Here is a 23,811-nt window from a genome sequence, read left to right as displayed (position 1 = left end):
ACAGATTCCCCTGTTTAGACCCTACAAATATTGCAAAAAAAAATAATTAAAAAAAATAAAACTAAAAATAATAATAATAAAAAAAAAAAAACTACAGACACTGTCCACTGCCCTACTGACACTGTCCACAGCTCTATGGACACTGTCAGTATATATATATATATACACATGCACGCACACATATGTGTTTGAGCTTTGGGGTGCACACCCTAATGCAATAGGCTGCGCACATCTTTGACACTGGCAAGGGGATGCATGCAACATCTGCGCATCCCTGTGCCAGTAAAATATGTCCCGTGTCTACGCTACATGTGAATGCACCCTTAGGGGTTAAAGTGGAACTCCAGGGAATAACAAGATAAACAAACCAGCTGATGCAGAATGTAATCAATGTTGAGTCTCCATGGCTTTGCTAGTCAGAAAAGGGTTAAACTTACAGACACTGAAAAGCAAATGTGCTACACTGTATAGATATTAGAGAATTGTATTACACTTCACTGACCATCCAGCTACAAGAGATGGTGTGTGCTACAATGTTGCACATGTTCCATATAGAAGGGTAAAACCATTAGAGGACACCATGTATAGTAGAGATATCATCCTGCCTTTATAAAAAATAATAGGTGGTAGTTGAAGGAAAATGTGTCTTTATAGATAGCAGCCACTCTCTGGTGCCATAAGTCAGCATTGCTCTGAGCTCTGCATTGTACATGATGACATCAGAGAACCTGTGACAGCCCGAATGTGGAGAAGAGCCTGTGGGGATTGGTCTGGCAGTAAAGAGGGATTCTGCGGGAGCGGAGTATCGGATAAACAAATGGGCTTTTTCCAGTATTCTAGTCCTTAACAAACATTTATGCCTTGTTCAAACCAGCAGGTCATCGGAGCGTGTGAGCCTTTCTGGGTTTCCCCGCGCGTCACGATTTAGGGTAAACTCTTACATATACCCAGTGAAGGGGCTATCTTCAGGTGGTTCACAGAGATGAAACAAATTATCCTACATTATTGTACCTGTTTATCTGCAGTCTTCTCTCCTTTACATCCGTTCAAAGTGTGGAATTTATAACGCTCGTCTGAGCTGTCAGAAAAAAAAAGGGGTGTGGATTGCTGAAATTCTGCTCTGTAGATCTCAGTGAGAAGAGCTGATTGGAGGGGAGGGGAGGGAAGGGAAGGGACTCCCCCCCCCCCCCCCCCCTCCACACAGGAACAGAGCTGAGGCTGCCAATCAGCTGGAGGTCCCTCCACTGTCACCTTTTTTCTCTTGGTGTCAGGAAAACTTGTCAGAAGTCACTCATGCTGATAGCAGAGGAAAGAAGCAGCAGACAGAAATTATATTTAGAGCTGTTAACCACCTCCCGCCCGCACTATACCTGAAAGATGGCTATAGCGTGGGCTTACTTTGCTAAGAGGGCATCAATGGATGTCCTCGTGTGATTGCGCTGCCTGCGCACCCCCTGCGGCGTGCGGGCAGCATTCTCTGTGATTACTACATCCTTTGGATCAAAAATTGGGGTAAAAAGTCAATCACAGCGGCCTTTTACAACATAATTAGCTGTGTCTAATGACATCTGATCACGATATAAACACAAGCTGGTTATCGGCATTCCTTTCCTCACACTGACAGTGTAAGGAGAGGAGAGCCAATACCAGGCTTGTGTGAAAGGGAAATCTACACTGATAATCAGGGCATTGAATATCAATGTCCTCATTATCAGTGCAGTCCCAACAGTGCTGCCAATTAGTGCCCACCAATGCTGCCAATCAGTGCCCACCAGTGCTGCCAATCAATGCCCACCAGTGCTGCCAATCAGTGCTCATCAGTGTTACCAATCAGTGCTACCTATCAGTGCTGCCAATCAGTGCCCACCAGTGCTGCCAATCAATGCCCACCAGTGCTGCCAATCAGTGCTCATCAGTGTTGCCAATCAGTGCTACCTATCAGTGCTGCCAATCAGTGCCCACCAGTGCTGCCAATCAATGCCCACCAGTGCTGCCAATCAGTGCTCATCAGTGTTGCCAATCAGTGCTACCTATCAGTGCTGCCAATCAGTGCCCACCAGTGCTTCCAATCAGTGCCCACCAGTGCTGCCAATCAGTGCTCATCAGTGCTCATCAGTGTTGCCAATCAGTGCTGCCAATCAGTGCCCACCAGTGCTGCCAATCAGTGCCCACCAGTGCTGCAATCGGTGCTCATCAGTGTTGCCAATCAGTGCTTCCAATCAGTGCCCATCATAGCCCATCAGTGCTGCCAATCAGTGCTCATCAGTGTTGCCAATCAGTGCTGCCAATCAGTGCCCATCAGTGCTGACAACCTGACAGGGGATATAACTCTCCTTTTACCCATTCAAAATGAAAAAAAAAAAAGTTTTAACTTCAGTTTTCAAGCGGTAATAAAAAACAAAAACCAAAAATGTCATCTATTGCAGCTTAGCAGTCATTAGATGTGGTGTTTCACCTGGCCAGTAATAGGGCCCCAGTATTAAAGCTCCCCCACTCTGGATGAAGGAGAACAGGGGGTACCTTTGCACAGCAGCATTGTGAGTCTAGTGGAGGGGAGTGTTAGATGGACTATCAGCCCAAGAAGAGAAGAAAAGGAATGCAGCCATCTCCTCTGCCATCTAAGCCATTCTTGTTTTTGGGTTCAGGAGATGGGCATTGTAGGAAAAGTGGAGTAATCCTTTAGGAATGTGGGGTTCATGTAGTAGTGGGAGTTGCCGGAGAAGGGGGTCCTAGAACAAGGCCGGCTGTGAGAGCGAGCCAGGAGAAAACAAAGAAAAGTGGGAGAAGTGATGGCGTGACGTCATGCCTCCCCCCCAGGCCCCGCCCCAGTCACTAGCAGCCCAGGGAAGAGTGCGGGGCTGTGCACAGTGTGCTGGGATCCCGGCGGTCTCCTAGCAACTCCGACACCCCGACCACCGCTCCGCTCCTAATACACTAAACTTTGTGTGTACCTGGGCTGTGACATGCGGCCACCCGCTGCTGACTCGCTGGGACATGCGCGGAAGAAGGAGCCGTCATCGTCCAGTGTGTGAGGACACCTGACAGCCGCGGATCGGTGGGAGAAGACTCGGCTCTTTGTGTGCGGAGCATGGCATCCCGCGATCTCTAGGCTCATCCATGACAGCCCAATGCTGCCCATAGGGGATCGGACGATATGCCCGGAGGATCGTCCCCGGACAGCTGTCAGATTGGAGGACACTTACCGCCGTCCGATCATCGGATCCTGCCGGCTATGCGCTATGCTGGGGCCCCCCGCACTCATCAGTCCGCTCCGCCGGGCTCTGGCTCTATGGATCCTCTCTCTTCTCCTGGGACTGAGCCAGGCAGGTGAGTCTATGGACGGGTGAGGACAGGTGCCGAGCACATCGGCCGATCTCTGCATGCCATTAGTATAGGAGCACTGAGGGGTCAGCATAAGATTCTCCACTATCTCAGCCTGTCACATTGGGGATTATTCTCATCAGATCCGATAGATTCTAGAAAACCCCATTGTACATCCTTAGATATGATCAGTAAAATCACTGAAATGTCATCATAGGACATCATTATATTTCATGTGTAACCATCTGATCTAATCCAATAATGTGATCAAATTGGAGATCAGTTTGGAAAGAAAATGAATCACAGATCATTAAGGGATCGCTCAGATGGGAGATCGGTACATGCGATTACCATGTGAGCACTGAAGTGTCAGGACAGGATATCATTGTATCTTATATGTAGCCATCTGAGCCAATCACATAATATCACATTGGAGATTATTCTGATCAGTTCAGAAGATTCTATTGTAGATCCTTTGATGTGATCAGTAAGGACCCATTCACATGGGAGATCACTGGATCTCTTCCGGAGAAGGATAAGTGATTAGCATACAAATACTGAAGTGTCATCATAGGACATCAATATATTTTATATACCCTCTGAGCCAATCACATAATATGATCAAATTCCAAATCAGTGTGGTAAGAAAATCAATCATATAACCTTCCAAATGATCATTAAGGGCTCATTCTGATGGGAGATCACTGGATCTCCTCCAGACTGAGGGATAGGTAGGTGGGGGTTGGCATATGAGCACTGAAGTGTCATCATAGAACACCAATATATCTTATATGTAACCCTCTGAGCCAATATGATCAATTTCGAGGTCAGTGTGGAAAGAAAATCAATCCTATAACTTTCAATGTAATCATGAAGGGCTCATTCAGATGGGAGATCACTGGATCTCCTCCAGACTGAGGGATAGGTACATGGCGTCAGCATATAAGCACTGAAGTGTCATCATAGACTATCTTTATATCTTATATATAAAAATCTGAGCCAATCAGATAATATGATCAATTTGTAAATGATTCTGATCAGTTCAGACAGAAAACCCCATTGTAGATCCTTCAATATGATCATTAAGGACGCATTCAGATAAGAGATCACTGGATCTTCTACAGATGGGAGGTGGTGGGTACATGTGATTAGCATATGGGCACTGAAATGCAATCATAGGCTATCATTATATCTTATATATAATCATCGGAGCCAACAGAGATAATATGATCAAATTCTAAAATCGTTCAACAGAAAACCAATCATAGATCCTTCAATATGATCATTAAGGGCTCATTCAGATGAGAGATCACTGGATCCCCTCCAGACTGAGGGATAGGTTGGTGATGTTGGCATATGAGTACTAAAGTGTCATCATAGGATATCATTATATCTTATATGTAACTATCTGAGCCAGTCAGATACTATCTATCAAATTATTAAATATAATCAAATTCAAAATTATTCTTATCAGTTCGGACAGAAAAGCCAATGTAGATCCTTCAATATGATCATTAAGGACTCATTCAGATGAGAGATCACTGGATCTCCTCCGGACTGAGGGATAGGTAGATGGTGTTGGCATATGAGTACTAAAGTGTCATCATAGGATATCATTATATCTTATATGTAACTATCTGAGCCAATCAGATACTATCTATCAAATTATTAAATATATTCACATTTGAAATTGTTCTTATCAGTTCGAACAGATAACCCCAATGTAGATCCTTCAATATGATCATTAAGGACACATCAGATAAGAGATCACTGGATCTCCTCCAGTCGGGAGGGGGGGGGGGGTGATGTTTGGGTGCATGTGATTAACATATGAGCATTGAAGTGCCATGATAGGATATCATTATATAAAGCTATCTGACCCAATCAGATAATTTGATCAAATTTAACATTAGTTTGGAAAGAAAATCAATCATGGATCCATCAATATGATCATTAAGGGCTTATTCAGATGGGAGATCACTGGATCTCCTCCAGACTGGGGAGTACATGTGATTAGCATATAAGCACTGAAGTGTCATCTGAAGATGGTATTATAGTGGCCCAATATCTACACTTCTGATCCAATCAGATAATTTGATCAAATTGAAAATGACCCTAGGTTCCCACTTGTGTCGGGTATGAACGCTCACGTTATTCGGGAAATGCGCTTCTCTATGGCAGAGGCGCGGTGGCAACATTGATTCTCAAGGCTTGGGTCACATATTTCCATCTCTGTGCAGGTGCGTTTGCATGGGCACTGCAGCCCACTTGTTTGAATGGGCAATCTGTGGCTGTGGGAAATGCAGATAAAAAGTCTCTTCTTAGCTAAAATGCACCCGCAGGGCAGCTGCACAGAACACACTGCATTTTCAGATTCATGGGGCTATCATAATGGCACCCCCTGTGCGTCTGCCAAAGAGCAGCTTGCTTTGGCTGCAGGTGCAGCCGGAATACATGCGATTTACATATGTGTGAACCTAGACTAATGCAACCATGCAAATCGGTGCTGTGCGATATTTTTTTAATTTTTTTTTAAAGGTAGAGACTTCTTTCCGGCATTTCTGCAGGTAGGGCAGCCCATTGACATAAATAGGCTGCCTGCCTGCAAATCGCAGGTTGCACAAGTGTGAACCTAGCATAGGTGTATGGTGCATCAAATGATCGTATCCGTCTTCTGATTGTATTTCAGCAATATGATTGTGTATAAAAAAAAATCTCCATGTATGGCCGCTATTAGCGATGAGATAAAATAATCTCAGTGTGGATCATACAGAGCCAGACAACCAATCATAAAGTTTGTATTTTTGGGTATTTTGGAAAGTTTGGATTTTCTTTAGCCATTGTTATTGCAGATATGTACAAACATTCTCCATGATTATACTGGCCGTACATCGATTGTAATCTGGCTGACTCAGCAGGGACCGGCCACATTCTGATTGGTGTGTGGCAATCCCTGCCTGATTTGGTTGATTTCTGTGAAAGGGAATATTGTAAATCCGATGCAGCTAATGTTTGTGTATTCTGTCAGCTGTCAGAATACATTGCCCTGGCGCTGGATGGAGGAGGGGGGCTCCATCCATTCTCCTCCTTTGTGTGGATGGAGGAATCTGTTAGATTTCTTTGTTCAGTCTTCTGGCTATACACTTTTTTCTTTGATGCTGCCTGTGAGCTGAAATTAGTCAGATTCCCCCATCCATGCTAACTGCACAGATAAAGGAATCTTCCTTGCCGGCTATTGTACTGTGACAGCCCCCACCTGCAGCTGTCAGAAAGCTTGTAGTTAGCCAATAATATTTATCACCCTAAATCCAGACTTTGACAGTTAGGTATTATAAAGCTGAGTACTAATGAATTGTGATGATCCATTAAACACACATTATCACCTACAGAGAATACCCAGCACGCTGGAAAATGTCTGAGGTCAAAAGTCAATGTTTTTATTTTCTTTTTTCCAGAAAAAATGATTTTACTATGTGCTTATTATTGGTATTAGCTAGTAAAATAGATTGTAGGACTACAATAGTTGTGGACGATGATTGGATTACAAAGTGAGTCATCTCAAATGCATAATCAGAGAAGATCCCCACTATTCTGCACTATTTATTTGTATAGCACTGATAATATACGTCAGTAATCCAGAAAAAAAGAGTGATGCTGAGCACCCTGCTCCTGCGCTCAGAACTAGGTCCTCAGGCTGTCTCAATCTTGGAACCCACACTTGGCATCCCAAATGGCTAAGTCTTGCTGCCCTCTACGACCGGGGTGGTCGAAAACACTGTAAAAACAAACACAAAGAAAGGGTGCATCAGCCTAGCGCATTATCCTCAGCGGGCTTTTTAATAACAGAAGTTAAAATCATCTACTCACAAACATGCGTGGTAAATCAGCATATCAATTCCAAAAAGCAGCATCAAATGGAAAAGTCCAATGTCTCATATAGACGAAGGGCTGACACGTTTCGAGGCCGTGTCTTTTCCTCAGAGCCTCATCAGTCCCTGCCTGCAAGGAGCTTACACACTAATGTCCCATATTACAGACAGGTGCCAATCAATTTACAAGCAATGTTGGAGTATGGGAGGAAATCAACATGTCCCCAGGGAGGTGACGGGGGGGGGGGGGGGGGCGTCTCCCCACTAGGAGAGTATGCAAACTCCATGCAGATAGTGATTGGAACGAGACAGGGCTCTGCAAGAGAGAGATGCTAACCACTAAGCTGCTGTGCTGTCCTATATGTTCAATATGGTGCCCAGTAAGGCTACTGTCATTTCTTAGTCTAATAACATTAGTTAACACTCTAGGTAGCCACAGAAGTAGTACAGTAAGGAGTAAGGATCGACCGTTATCGGTTTTTCGTTACCGATACCAATATTTTGGCCATCGCATATCGATATCGGCCGATATTTTGTACATCCTATGTCAGGGTCCGAGACTAGTCTCCTCCAACCATTAGGTGGTGATGCTCATGTAAGGGTAAAATGACGTCACATAGCATAATTCTGTTTACAAATTTTATTGAATATGCCACTCGCATATATACAAATTAAAGATATAAGCAATTACACATTTGCAGATCTGCTGGCAGATCGGTATCTCTCACCCACTTGCCGTAAGTGATAACGCTCTGTTCGGCATCCACTCAATATTGCTCTGTCTTTCACCCGCTCCATCTCCCACCCACCGGATACCGATCCGTCTCTCACCCACTTGCCGTAAGTGACACCCGGTGATACCGCTCCTTCTGGCATACGATCTCTGAGGTTACGTGCGTGGTCACGCCCGACGTGACCATGTGACCTCCGAGATCGTCATTGTATACCGGATGGAGCGGTATCACTCCACTCGGCTGTTACTTACGGCAAGTGGGTGAGAGACGGATCGGTATGGGGTGGGTGGGAGACAATAGAGCAATATTGAATGAATGCCGAACAAAGCGGTATCACTTACGGCAAGTGGGTGAGAGATACCGATCTGCCAGCAGATCTGCTAATGTGGAATTGCTTCTATCTTTAATTTGTACATATGTGAGTGGCTTATTCAATAACATTTGTAAAACGGAATTATGCTATGTGACATCCTTTTACCCTTACATGAGCAATATTTGGAATATTAATAAAATCGGCCAGTTCCCGGGGCTGATACAGATATATTGGCAAAAGTCAATATCGGCCCTCGATATATCGGCCTTGCTGATAATCGGTCGATCCCTAGTACAGAGTGTGGATTAGTGAATACTATTCATGATACATGAAGTAAGGATATTATACAATCACATTCAGGTTAATCACTAAGGTAGTACAGCCATGGTTTGATGACTGCTGTCTGTAACAAGATTGCTAAAGTTACATTAGAAAAAATACATTCATGTTGTATGTTATGGGTGATGGAGCTTTGTATATTTCTCTTTGCCTGGTTGGATACGTCGTCCTATAATGGGAATATTGCGGGGTCTCTAAAATGAACATGTGCCTTGCAGCATTGAAGTTGTAGACCTGCATCTAAACCACTACTTTTCTAAAAAACAATCCACATTCAGATCGTTTTTCAGAGGTATTTGACAGGAAGGGGGGAGGCAATGTGCCGTCTCCTCGCCACCTGTTTTAACCCCATAATTGGTGCACCAACACACTGCAACCCCGGTCATTTTTGGCGCTCCCCTATTTGCCTGAATGGATCGCATTCATTGGGCTTGCTGCCTGCAGAGGGAGATGTGACAGATCAATTTTGCTGTAGACACGAAGCATCGCTACTGTGGCACTTTGCAGCTAAAAATGCGGCTCAGCCACATGTTTTTAACACCCCCCCAATCACAACTCTAAATGACCCTTACACCTGCTGTCTCTGTATGGACAATGAATAATCTCTGTATGAACAAACGGGTTTGTTTGATGTGAATTTATGAATGTTTAGAAAACCTTTTTTGTAAGTCTTTAATACTGGGCATAGTAAAAGGATCAACATGTGTTTGTTGTGATATAGAGGATAGCCAGCGGTGAAGTCATTTCATGCCTTTTTCATAGTCAGCTTGTGAGTCCCATGAGAAGGCAGTGCAAAGATTTGTTCATTCAGTAAATAAAAAAGACAGTAAAAAAAAAAAAAAAAAGAAACTGCACATTTTTAATGCGTTGGAGTAAAATGTGAAGTTCACTTGACTCCGCTGGCATCCACTTATCCAAGATTTCCCAATATCATTTTTGGAGTAAAAATTGCAGGACTTTTATAGATGGGTAGTAAAAAATACATATATATATATACACAGCAATAAAATAAAAAGTTGGATGTACACTGTTATAAGCTGTTGCAGCCAATTGAAAATAAGTTTTCCAATTATTGAAACCCAACTCCAGGCTGGAAAAAGGAAACCCTTGCAGTTGGGCCCCTTGTAATGCAAGGGTTAAATGCTTGTTAGGTGTAGGGCAGTGGTCTCCAAACTGCTGGCCACGGGCCAGATGTGGCCTTTTGCTTACCTTTATCTGGTCCTTGGGGCACTGTTACTTCCACTAATATTAGGAGCTAATTCTTCCATGATCACAAATGGTGGGGCACCATTCCTCCCACTGACACCCACATTGGGGCACTATTTCTTCTGTGGACACCAATGACGGGGCACTATTTCCTTCCACTGACCCCAAAGATGAGGCATAATTCCTCCCACTGATACCAATGATGGGGCACTATTTCCTTCCACTGACCCCAAAGATGAGGCATAACGCCTCCCAATAATACCAATGATGGGGCATTATTTCCTTCCACTGACCCCAAAGATGAGGCATAACGCCTCCCAATAATACCAATGATGGGGCACTATTTCCTTCCACTGACCCCAAAGATGAGGCATAACGCCTCCCAATAATACCAATGATGGGGCACTATTTCCTTCCACTGACCCCAATGATGAGGCATAATTCCTCCCAACAATACCAATGATGGGGCACTATTTCCTTCCACTGACCCCAAAGATGAGGCATAATTCCTCCCACTTATACCAATGTGGGGCACTATTTCCTTCCACGGACTCCCATGATGAGGCATAATTCCTCCCAATAATACCAATGATGGGGCACTATTTCCTTCCACAGACCGCCATGATGAGGCATAATTCCTCCCACTGATACCAATAATGGGGCACTATTTCCTTCCACTGACCCCAATAATGAGGCATAATTCCCCCCAATAATATAAATGATGGGGCACTATTTCCTTCCACTGACCCCAATGATCAGGCATAATTCCTCCCAACAATACCAATGATGGGGCACTATTTCCTTCCACTGACCCCAAAGATGAAGCATAATTCCTCCCACTGATACCAATGATGGGGCACTATTTCCTTCCACTGACCCCAATGATGAGGCATAATTCCCCCCAATAATACCAATGATGGGGCACTATTTCCTTCCACTGACCCCAAAGATGAGGCATAATTCCTCCCAACAATACCAATGATGGGGCACTATTTCCTTCCACTGACCCCAAAGATGAGGCATAATTCCTCCCACTGATACCAATGATGGGGCACTATTTCCTTCCACAGACCCCATTGATAAGGCATAATTCCCCCCAATAATACCAATGATGGGGCACTATTTCCTTCCACTGACCCCAAAGATGAGGCATAATTCCTCCCAATAATACCAATGATGGGGCACTATTTCCATTCACAGACCCCCATGATGAGGCATAATTCCTCCCATTATTACCAATGATGGGGCACTATTTCCTTCCACAGACCCCCTTGATGAGGCGCAATTCCTCCCACTGATACCAATGATGGGGCACTATTTCCTTCCACAGACCCCATTGATAAGGCATAATTCCTCCCAATAATACCAATGATGGGGCACTATTTCCATCCACAGACCCCCATGATGAGGCATAATTTCTCCCACTGATACCAATGATGGGGCACTATTTCCTTCCACAGACCCCATTGATAAGGCATAATTCCTCCCAATAATACCAATGATGGGGCACTGTTTCCTTCCACAGACCCCATTGATGAGGCATAATTCCTCCCAATAATACCAATGATGGGGCACTATTTCCACCCACAGACCCCAAAGATGAGGCATAATTCCTCCCACTAATACCAATGATGGGGCACTATTTCCTTCCACAGACCCCAATGATGAGGCATAATTCCTCCCAATAATACCAATGATGGGGCACTATTTCCTTCCACAGACCCCAATGATGAGGCATAATTCCTCCCAATAATACCAATGATGGGGCACTATTTCCATCCACTGACCCCCATGATGAGGCATAATTCCTCCCACTAATACCAATGATGGGGCACTATTCCTCCTTCTACTGACCACAGGTGCAATGTAATTTTTACTCCCACTGCCTCTCAAGCCTGAGACATGGTCTACTCCCACTGATGCTGGGGTATTTTCTGCTCTTAACAGCTACAGTCTGGCCTCCTAAAGTCTGAAAGACCATAAATTGGCCCTTTGTTCAGAAAGTTTGGAGACCCCTGGTCAAGGGGATATGAAAAGGCTGCATCTCCTTCCTTATCTTGCTCCAGCACTGTCCTCTTCTTCCTTTGGTACTCTGATGCAGTGTTGGGACAAGGTCATCCAGCCCCCAGGGCAAAGAAGCAAAACTGCGCCCTTTGCCCCCCTTCCTTATGTGTGAGCTTAGAGCAGTGATGGCGTACCTTGGCACCCCAGATGTTTTGGAACTGCATTTCCCATGAAGCTCAACTACACTGCAGAGTGCATGAGCATCATGGGAAATTTAGTTCCAAAACATCTGGAGTGCCAAGGTTTGCCATCACTGGCTGAGGATGCTACCCCCAGCAGTCATCAGCTTGTTAAAAATGACAGGAATGAGCTCACTGGAGCCCCCATCTATACAGTAAACCACTGTGTCCGGGGCAGCCGCCTCTCCTGCCCACCCCTTGTCCTGGCTTTTTTTTGATGTGTTGGTAGTCCTTCTGTGTCATCATGTACAATGCAGGGTTAATAGTAGGTAAAAGAGGTAAGTGTGCAACTACAGTCAGAGCACCTTAAAAAGGAGGGTGTCGGGGAACAGTCTCATCACTGGAGGGACCATACTGGAGCAAGGAATAAGGTAAGTATTTCACCTTAGACAAAAAATGAGTATTCAACCCTTGCACTGTGAGAGAGACCCACTTTTTTGTGCCTTGTTTTCTTAAGTTGGCCTATTAAAGGAGAAGTATGAAAATATAAAATACTTACCTGCTGCAGCAATGGTCCCATGCTGCAAGCTGTCCCCTGCCGGCTCTAAGTTTGAAACTGAGCAATCACATGACTACTCTCAGGTCCACTCTGAGTAGGGCGAGGTGACTGTCAGTTACTGGCTCTGTGCTCTGCTCCTCCAATGCTTACTGAATCACCAGGCTGTAGAAGGGGTGGGAGCGGCTGGCTCAGGCTCTCAGTGGCATGATGAGAGGCTGAGCCAGCTGCCAGTAAGGCATCTGGGTGGATCCTGAAACTGTTGTTTGGGATATATCCAGAGTCTGGAGTGGTGCCCATTGTCTGGATTCTGGGTTGCAGGAGAGCAAAAAGTAAGTGCGCTCCTGTGACCCACATGTGACAGAAGAGTTTTGGCCATATTTCTCTTTTTAAAACAGAGTTCCGCTTAAAAGTGGAACTCCGCTGATCTGCTTTCTCCCCCCCCCCTCCGGCGCCCCCCAATTTGGCACCTTTCAGGGGGAGGGGGGACCGGGTACCTATTTTTGGCCGCGGCGCTGTCCCTTGGAAGTTCGGCCCCTCCTTTTTCCTCCGCAACTGGGCCAATTACAAAGCGCAGCGCGCTTTGCGCATGCGCAGTAGGGAACTAGCAGTGAAGCCGAAAGGCCTCACTGCTGGGTTCCCATACCCTGGATGGCGGCGGCGGCACCCGAGAGCCGATACGTAAAGCAGCTTCGGGTGCCAACATCGTGGGCTCCCTGGACAGGTAAGTTCTACTATTTAAAAGTCAGCAGCTACAGTATTTGTAGCTGCTGACTTAATTTTTTTTAAGGGGTGCGGAACTCTGCTTTAAGAACTAAAAGCTTACCCGGGATCAGTTGTTTTGTATAATAAATACTACTAGAGTGTCTGCAGCATACACTCACACTTTAGCCATCATCATTTCTGTTTCAATGGGTGCTGATGTGTGACCCCTGTATATACTGTGTGTGCTGTATACCCCTGGTGCATGCTATTTTACATAAGGTTCAACACACCTCAGAGCACAAAAAACATATCTGTGCTATTTAGAAATGCAGCGCACCACAAAGCGTATTTACATCTGTAGTATTTATTTTTTATTTTTTTACTATATATGTGGGTTGGGGTGTCATTCTAAATGAATGGCATTGCACCACCCACAATACAATTACAGGTATTGTATAGCGCCATCAGTTTACACTGAGCTTTACATTCAGATCAGTCCCTGGCCTCAAGGAGCTTACAATCTAAGGTCTCTATCTCACGTACTCTAGGTCCAATTTTAGATCGGCACCCTCTAAACTTGTCATTAGTATTCCCTGGTGTACACATACTGCTGGTAGAGAAACTGGGGTTTACCTTTTGAAGTCCGCTAAGTTATTGCCCCTATTCTCTGAATATGATTGAAGATATTATTTGGTTTACACCTATGGGGGTGCACAGGTGAAATAAGAACAAATACCAATGTAGAATAACTATTTAGCAGCTTTTTTTTGTTGACCTGTCCCAACTTTTTTGAGACATGTTGCTGCCACCAACGTCAAAATTTGCTGATTTTTTATTTTTTTTTTAAATGTTACATTTTCTCAGTTTAAACATTTTTATATGTTTTCTATTTTCTATTGTGAATAAAATATGGCTTTTGAGTTTTGCAAACCATTGCATTGTTTTTATATCGATTTTACACAGCGTCCCTATTTTTTTCAGAATTGGGGTTGTATGTGCTTCAGCCCGGGTTCACACTGCTGCCACTTATCATGCAACTTGAGACACATAAAGTCGTATGACAAGTCAAAACACATTAGGTTCAATGGATGCCATCTTAATCAATGCGTCTCAAGTAGACATATGCCGGTTTTCGGTAATTCGATATATCGCGGTATTGCATAGCCACGGTATTGTTATTGTGGCATTTTTAAAATACCGAGTTTCTCTGTCAAGTCTGCCTGACTTGTGAATTGATACATTTCAGTGAGCTGGATGACTCATTCACTCACTCAGCTAACACCTTTCAGCATTAAGTCTCCTAACTATAAACAAAAATGATTACATTTGTATCTTTTCCTTCCCTCTGCCAGGGAGAAAGGAAGTTTAACCTCTTAAAGACTGGATCTTTTTCTGACACTTGCAGCTTGCAAGTTAAAATCAGTTTTTTTTTTTGCTAGAAAAGTACTTAGAACCCCCAAACATTTTATATATTTTTTTAGCAGAGACCCTACAGAATAAAATGGCGATTGTTGTAATATTTTATGTCACACTGTATTTGCGCAGCAGTCTTTCAAACGCAATGATTAGACTTTAATGAATAAAAAAAAAAAAAAAAACGTAACAGTAAAGTTATCCCAATTTTTTTTTTTTTTGTTACACAGAGAATCGTGAGAGAATCGTGATCTTTATTCCAAGCTAAAAAATCGTGATTCTCATTTTGGCCAGAATCGTGCAGCTCTAATAAATATATATATACACACACACACGCCTAGCAGCCCACATTACATTATTATATAGCCATCAAGCAGTGTCTGGCCTACCTGGTGATGACTGGTCCTGGCGCTCTGATCCGATGGCCTGGTCTTTAAAGGGGCAAATCCTTGCGATCCAGAAGTGGTTAAACCTGCAGGAGGACCGGTGTTTTTATCTATTAATGACTTTACTATTGCTTTAGGCCTGGTTCACATGTATGCGGGTTGGTGGTTCACATGTATGCGGGTTGGCGGTTCACATGTATGCGGGTTGGCGGCCCACATTTGCACAGGCATAGCAGCCCATTGATTTGAATGGGCTGCTATGCCCTCATTTTCCGCAGAAAAAAGGTGCATGCAGCATTTTTTTTAAATTCAGTGGCCTTGAAATCCATCCTGCTTTTGCACCATGCGACTAACCTGCAGTTCCTGCTCTGGCAAGCTTTCTGCATTTTTTGTATACGTGGGCACGGCATTTAAAAATAAACAGTTTGCGTGTGCAGCAACGGCAGGTAAGTCGCATGGTGCAAAAGAAGGATGGATTTCATGGCCACTGCATTTTTTTAAATTCTGCATGCACCTTTTTTCAGCTGAAAACGCAGGCATAGCAGCTCAAGCCCATTCACATCAATGGGCTGCTATGCCTGTGCAAATGTGGGCCCCCAACCCGCATACATGTGAACCAGGCCTAAAGCAATAGTAAAGTCATTAATTGGTTAAACCTGCAGGAGGACCGGTGTTTTTATCTATTAATGACTTTACTATTGCTTTAGGCCTGGTTCACATGTATGCGGGTTGGGGGCCCACATTTGCACAGGCATAGCAGCCCATTGATGTGAATGGGCTTGAGCTGCTATGCCTGCGTTTTCAGCTGAAAAAAGGTGCATGCAGAATTTAAAAAAATGCAGTGGCCATGAAATCCATCCTTCTTTTGCACCATGCGACTTACCTGCCGTTGCTGCACACGCAAACTGTTTATTTTTAAATGCCGTGCCCACGTATACAAAAAATGCAGAAAGCTTGCCAGAGCAGGAACTGCAGGTTAGTCGCATGGTGCAAAAGCAGGATGGATTTCAAGGCCACTGAATTTTAAAAAAATGCTGCATGCACCTTTTTTCTGCGGAAAATGAGGGCATAGCAGCCCATTCAAATCAATGGGCTGCTATGCCTGTGCAAATGTGAACCACCAACCCGCATACATGTGAACCACCAACCCGCATACATGTGAACCAGGCCTAAAGTAATTTATAAACAACACCTCCTTCAGGTTTAACCACTTCTTGACCACAAGGATTTGCCCTCTTAATGACCAGGCCATCGGATCGGAGCCGAGCGCCAGAACCAGTTATCACCAGTTAGGCCAGACACTGCTTGATGACCTATTTTAGGCCTGGTTCACAGAGTCTGTACTGACTGACTATATAATAATGTGCATAAGTGAACCAAAGCCCCTAAATTCAGCAATGAAATTGAAGTGAGGTGGAAATTTAATAATTTAAATTTAATAATAGAATACCGTGATAATACCGTATACCGTGGCAAAACCTTAATCAATTAATCGCAGCATGAAAATCTGATACCGTCACAAGCCTAGTCTCAAGTAGGGATCGACCGATTATCTGCAACACCGATATATCGGGGGCCGATATGCACTTCCCCTGATATATCGGAATCGGCCCATGAGTTTACTGATATTGCCCATATTTCGGGAAAGTTCTTGTATCAGAGTGATGCCTGCAGCTAGAGGCATCACCCTGGTACCGGTGTCCATAGCCAACGGTCGGCTGTCTTGTAATGACAACCGATGTGGCTGAGAAGCTGCTCGGCTGTCATTACAAGGAGCGGGAGGGGACGCCCCCCCGCCGCCTTCCGTGGCTCGCCCGGGCATCCTACCTGCATGGCCGCCGAACAGAAGACCCGATCAAAGCCGCATTCAGCTCTGATCGGGTCTCCATATAAAAAACCCAGAAGTGATGTCATCACCTCACTTCCGGGTACTCGGCACCAAATAAAAAAAAAACGACAGCATTCAAAACAGCTAAACTTGGTGTTTTGAATGCTTTTAAGTTTTAAGTGCAGAGGAGGGGTTTGGGGTCCCCAGATCCCTTCACAACAGTACCTGAGAAAAAAAAAATGCTTAAATGTCCGAAAATATCCTCCGATAGCCGATGACCAAAATATCGGTATCGGCATTTAAAAAAGGATGTCGGTCGATCACTACTCTCAAGTCGCAGTGATAAAAGAAAGTTCCTGCGCTGCTTTTCTGGGACTTGAGTCCTATAGATTGCAATAGTAAATCACAAAAGTTGCACGACTTTGGGGTTGCAGCAGTGTGAACCGAACCCTAAAGTGTTTTTAAAGGCAGAAAGTGTTTTTATCTTAATGCATTCTATGCATTAAGTTACAAAAAAATTCTGTGTGCAGCAGCTGAGACAGCAACGGGCGCCATTGGCTTCCACTGCTGTCAATCAAAGTCACAAAATAAAATTCCTGCGCTACTTTGCCAATGCCAATGCCAATTGAGAGTAAGGTGGGCCGGGCCCGAGCCACAGCTCTGTGTCTGAATGGACACACAGAGCTGCAGCACGGCTCAGGGGCCCCCATAGCAAGCTCCTGGGCACTCGGCAGGAGGGCGGGGCCAGAAGAGGAGGATCTGGGCTGCTCTGTGCAATGTCACTGCACAGAGCAGGTAGGCGTAACATTGTTATCTTTTTTTTAACAAAAAACAAACCTTTAGTATCACTTTAACCTCTCAGTATATATTTTTAGGCATATCTCTTTTGCTGATGTGCATCGATCTCTCAGTTCTCCAGTGCATGTGTGATAATCCCTCACATTTCTTCAGTGCGTTACACAAAATATCAGCCACATCCTCATTGATTCTGGTCCAGTGTGAATAAATCTCATCGTATGCTAGTAGAATTTCATTAGAAAATATCCTTTAAACAGTCTCTAACAATGCCCTGCCCTGTCTCCCATGTCCTCAGCATAACCTCCACAGTTCCTGGACTCCATGGCACAATTATTGCTAATAATCTGATTAGATTTTAGTGTCTCCTTTTTAACATCCATTGTCCCCTTTTCCACTGTCACACTTCTGTTTCGGTATTCTACCCACCACCTTCACAGCCTGCGGTGCTGCTAACACAATCCTTACCACCTCCACTGTCTGAGAATAACCTGCTTCAATTTTAGCAAACCCATTTCCTGCCCAACCCCTGTGTGAAAAGCTTGGCTCCCATGCCATGGATCTATAATTACTAAACTACTTACTAGTATAGTAAATGGGTACCAAATGCACCTATTCATTACACTCATTATGGGGCACATTTCTTCACCCCTGTTATTTATGAGTCAAATAAGATTAACTGTTCTTCCTACTGTCATACCATACTGTTAACACTCTCTTGCAAATAATGCCGCCTGTCATACTTTCTACAATTCTCTCCAGCACATACTGTCTGCTGTCATACCCTCTCACCCCACTCCAGCACATACTGCCTGCTGTCATACCCTCTCACCCCACTCCAGCACATACTGCCTGCTGTCATACCCTCTCACCCCATTCCAGCACATACTGCCTGCTGTCATACCCCCTCACTCCACTCCAGCACATACTGCCTGCTGTCATACCCTCTCACCCCATTCCAGCACATACTGCCTGCTGTCATACCCTCTCACCCCTTTCCAGCACATACTGCCCGCTGTCATACCCTCTCACCCCACTCCAGCACATACTGCCTGCTGTCTTACCCTCTCACCCCACTCCAGCACATACTGCCTGCTGTCATACCCCCTCACCCCACTCCAGCACATACTGCCTGCTGTCATACCCTCTCACCCCACTCCAGCACATACTGCCTGCTGTCATACCCTTTCACCTCACTCCAGCACATACTGCCTGCTGTCATACCCTCTCACCCCATTCCTGCACATACTGCCTGCTGTCATACCCTTTCACCTCACTCCAGCACTAACTGCCCCTTGTCATACCCCCTCACTCCACTCCAGCACATATTGCCTGCTGTGATACCCCCTCACTCCACTCCAGCACATACTGCCTGCTGTCATACCCCCTCACCCCACTCCAGCACATACTGCCTGCTGTCATACCCTCTCACCCCACTCCAGCACATACTGCCTACTGTCATACCCTCTCACCCCACTCCAGCACATACTGACTGCTGTCATACCCTTTCACCTCACTCCAGCACATACTGCCCCTTGTCATACCCCCTCACTCCACTCCAGCACATACTGCCTGCTGTCATACCCCCTCACTCCACTCCAGCACATACTGCCTGCTGTCATACCCCCTCACTCCATTCCAGCACATACTGCCTGCTGTCATACCCCCTCACCCCACTCCAGCACATACTGCCTGCTGTCATACCCTCTCATCCCACTCCAGCACATACTGCCTGCTGTCATACCCCCTCACTCCACTCCAGCACATACTGCCTGCTGTCATACCCTTTCACCTCACTCCAGCACATACTGCCCCTTGTCATACCCCCTCACTCCACTCCAGCACATACTGCCCCTTGTCATACCCCCTCACTCCACTCCAGCACATACTGCCTGCTGTCATACCCCCTCACTCCACTCCAGCACATACTGCCTGCTGTCATACCCCCTCACCCCACTCCAGCACATAATGCCTGCTGTCATACCCTCTCATCCCACTCCAGCACATACTGCCTGCTGTCATACCCCCTCACTCCACTCCAGCACATACTGCCTGCTGTCATACCCCCTCACTCCACTCCAGCACATACTGCCTGCTGTCATACCCTCTCATCCCACTCCAGCACATACTGCCTGCTGTCATACCCTCTCATCCCACTCCAGCACATACTGCCTGCTGTCATACCCCCTCACTCCACTCCAGCACATACTGCCTGCTGTCTTACCCCCTCACTCCACTCCAGCACATACTGCCTGCTGTCATACCCTTTCACCTCACTCCAGCACATACTGCCTGCTGTCATACCCTCTCACCTCACTCCAGCACATACTGCCCATTGTCATACCCCCCCCCCACCCCAATCCAGCACATACTGCCTGCTGTCATACCCTCTCACCCCACTCCAGCACATACTGCCTGCTGTCATACCCCCTCACCCCACTCAAGAACATACTGCCTGCTGTCATACCCTCTCACTCCACTCCAGAACATACTGTCTGCTGTCATACCCTTTCACCTCACTCCACTCCAGAACATACTGCCTGCTGTCATACCCTCCTCACTCCTCTCCAGCACATACTGCCTGCTGTCATACCCTCTCACCCCATTCCAGCACATACTGCCTGCTGTCATACTCTCTCACCCCACTCCAGCACATACTGCCTGCTGTCATACCCTCCTCACTCCTCTCCAGCACATACTGCCCGCTGTCACACTTTTCACACTCCTCTCCATCACATACTACCTGCTGTCATTCCCTCCTCACTCCTCTCCTGCAGAAACTGCCCACTATCATATCCTGCGTAGTACTTTCCTGCACATACTGCCTATGACACTTCTTAAGCATTGTTAGTTCTATCCCCAACCTCTCCTGTTCTGGAGCGGGCACACTTTTCTTGTCTATGTTATAATTAGTATTCTGCGCTGCTTAGATCTAAAGACTCTGACAATGCAGCCGTCAGCTAAATTTAGTCTTGGCATGCCTGTTGTATTGTATTTTTGAGCCAGTTGAAAAAAAAAGATGGACACAGATCTTTAAATAAACCACAAGTGTTATTGCATGAACTTAGACACTTAACATACAAGTTCCTCTGTTGTGTCACTGATGGTACCCTCAGACTTTGGCCAGATCTAGCTGTATTCCGTGAGTTCCTTTTGACATCGGTGGCCAAGTGTGCACTTTTCTAGGAACAGCTGACCCCCCAGACATTCACTGAAACAGATGTCTGATTGCCTGTTTACATAGGTGCCAAGTAGCTATCCTTTGTGCTTGAGCCTAGCTCCTGCAATGTAAATTTATGGTTAGAAAATCACCGGTAAGGAAATAAGAGTCACTGATTTATGTTTCTCGGTTATTCCGCAGTGTACAGAGATGTTTGCACGCTCCTTTACGATGTGTGCTGCACCTGTATCTTTGTTTTTTACTCAGAGTGTCTTGTCTATACATTACCTTATATATTAAAACAATATGGACTGGTGCTAAGACAGTGTAAAAAAAGAACATAGAGTGAAATATAACAATGAGTGTAAAATCGGTAAAAGTGCTGTACACAAATTCTAAATCTGAAAGTGAATGTGCAAAAAAATACATAATATACAGTGCACACTATCTGACAAGTGGAATGATGGATCATAGTCCCAAACAAATATATAGTAGGTCCAAATAATAGTGATGAAAAGAGTCAGTTTGCTCCGTGAATAAAGTAATCCAGAAATTGTAGTGACAACAGCGCAGTCTCTCAACAACCGACATCCAACATTAAGTGCAATGGCCTCACCTTAAAGCGGAGTTCTGGCCTCGGAAACTATTTTTCAATAAAAATACCCCCGGGACAGTCAGGGCTAGTACATTTCATAATGGATAGCCTCTGAACTGTTCCAGGTTGCACTTACCCTTTTAGAAGAAATATTTTTTTCAATTATAAATTTTATTAAAGTTTCAAGGTGAGGCTGTACAATAAAGAATCAAATAAACAAAACATATCATATTCAAGTATGTTCTTCCATTAACTTCTTCGTAACTTAATTATATTCCAGTAGGTTCTTCTCACCTTAACTTCTCTATTTCTATTTCAGGGGGGGGGAGGAAAGGTATATAGGAAATTATCTCCTCCCTTTCCTGCCGAGTTTTCATTTTATTACTCAGGAGTCTATCATATCCTCTTCCAACAGGGTTCTCCCTTGATTCGAAATCATAAACGAATTCCATACACCTTAGAAGAAATATTTACCTTGAAAATGTCTTGTCCAGCACTGCCATCTCAGGTGTGGGCAGCTAAAGCCAGCGCGTCCTCTTTGGCGTCCTCTTCCGTGTCCTCTTCGGTCCCACAATGCCCTGCACCGGCCCCGCTCGTCACTTCCGGGGCAGGCGCGTCATCCCTGCACAGCTTCTGGGCATGCCCAGAACCTGTGTAGCAGGGAATGACGTGCCTGCACCGGAGGTGACGAGCGGGGTCGGTGCAGGCGCATTGATTCCTGGGAGCGATGACGTTCAGCTCCCAGGAATCAATGCAAGCAGGAAGTGATGGCGCGGGCGCCGCAGAGGGAGAAAGTGAAAGAAAGGTAAGTATACTTTCTTCAATATCAAGGTAAGTAATTGAAAAAAAAATCTGGACTATCCATTTCTTTTTTAGGTGACACTGAGCAAGCGGATAGGCCAAAGTGGATTTTGAGGCCGTAATTCCGCTTTAAGGCGCAATAGCATAGTGTGTTCACATAAAACAATCATAAGGTTGAAGGAATTCACTCCATGGTAGATATTTCTCCGCTCATATAAAATTTAAACAGGATCTCCATAGTGTAGTATGTAATAACTTTAAAAAGATAAATAGAAACTTACAGTAACACTGATATGTAAAAATGTAACAGCAAAATGGACCGAGGGGTCCCAGGATAAAAGCAGCTGCATTGTTGTTTGTCAAAAAGAACACATTGACGCCCGATGTAGCGTGTTAATGCGAATGCCTCAACACAATGGTGTAAATGGGCCCTTTAAACCTTTCCGAATAGTGATGTTAAATTGGGAATACGTCATCAATATATCTTTTGAGACATATTTGTCATAAAATTGCAGCTTCATGAATGCTCTCCTCTGCTGTGGGGAAACAGCATGCTTCTGTGTCAGACATGAACCTGACTACGTCCTCAGTATGTGTGTGTTTTACCTGGCAAATTGTCCCAATGATGAATCGGACACAGATGTTTGCTGTGCCTGCAATCCTGAACAGGGACAGTCCAAGATCGCACGCACAATGGTTGCAAATACATGCAAATCCTTTGCTAAATGAAAGGCAGCTGGATTTGTTAATTTAGGATTAGCATGCAACAAAATATGTAGGGCTTTAAAGGATAAATCCATCCAAAACCACTAACTACTGGTGGTAGTAGCCACGTGAACCAATAAAGTATAATCTTTTACTCCCTAGCCCTGTGACCGGACTCGAGCTTGGGTAAAGAATAAAAGTAATAATAATTACATTTGCTAAAGTAAATAAATAAATAAAATCCCCTCTGGGTGATCAATGTACTTAGCAAGGATTTTAACAAAATGTGTTGCAGATTGCTACCTGATTCTGATAGCTGTTTGTTAAATCTGTCTTGTGCAGTGTAGTTCTGAATGGGAGCGACTAATTCATTATATGCTGCTATTGCACTTTCAGGGTTCTGATAAGAAAAGTTGTAGTGTTTGCATCCCTTTAGTAATTAACCCTTAGGGAGTAGCTCACCAAAAATACTGTATATACTATATTCATTTTTTTAATTTGCTATATTTTATTTCCACAAAAGTGGAGTTACACTTTTAACCGCTTGTCGCCTGCCACAGTAGTTGTACTGCGAACTGGCAGCAACTCCAGGCTGGGCAATGTACCTGTACGTTGCTGACTTTCCTCCGGGTTCGGGGAGCACATGGAGACGATCATCCTGTGGCACTGCTGAGGTGTTATGGAAGCCCAGGATGCTTTGATTGCTTTGAATGATGCAGCCTTCAGCTCGTCTATATTGTTGGGTCTGGTGTCTCTCATCTTCCTCCTGACAATACCCCACATATTCTCTATGGCAGTGGTCCTCAACTCCGGTCCTCAGGGCCCACTAACAGGCCAGATTTTAAGTATTACCTTGGGGAGATGCAGACTAGAGTACTGCAATCACTGAGCAGCAAATGATA

The 23,811-nt window shown here is 44.9% G+C and overlaps 1 protein-coding gene across 1 annotated transcript in view; it reads left to right on the top strand.

The window, feature by feature from the left end:
* The first annotated feature begins 2,955 nt into the window (after window positions 1-2,955).
* The window catches only part of ITGB8 (integrin subunit beta 8), a 198,611-nt gene continuing 177,755 nt past the window's right edge, over window positions 2,956-23,811 (top strand). Inside the window, exon 1 of the mRNA XM_082258511.1 lies at window positions 2,956-3,327. Coding sequence (XP_082114637.1) covers window positions 3,129-3,327 — 199 coding nt within the window. The 5' untranslated portion in view covers window positions 2,956-3,128. The remainder of the gene's footprint in view (window positions 3,328-23,811) is intronic.

This window comes from Pelophylax lessonae (assembly GCF_965119305.1).
Source record: "Pelophylax lessonae genome assembly, chromosome: 5".
NCBI lineage: Eukaryota > Metazoa > Chordata > Amphibia > Anura > Ranidae > Pelophylax > Pelophylax lessonae.
Note: the sequence above shows the minus strand (reverse complement) of the source record. Positions and strands in the feature narration are given on the sequence as shown.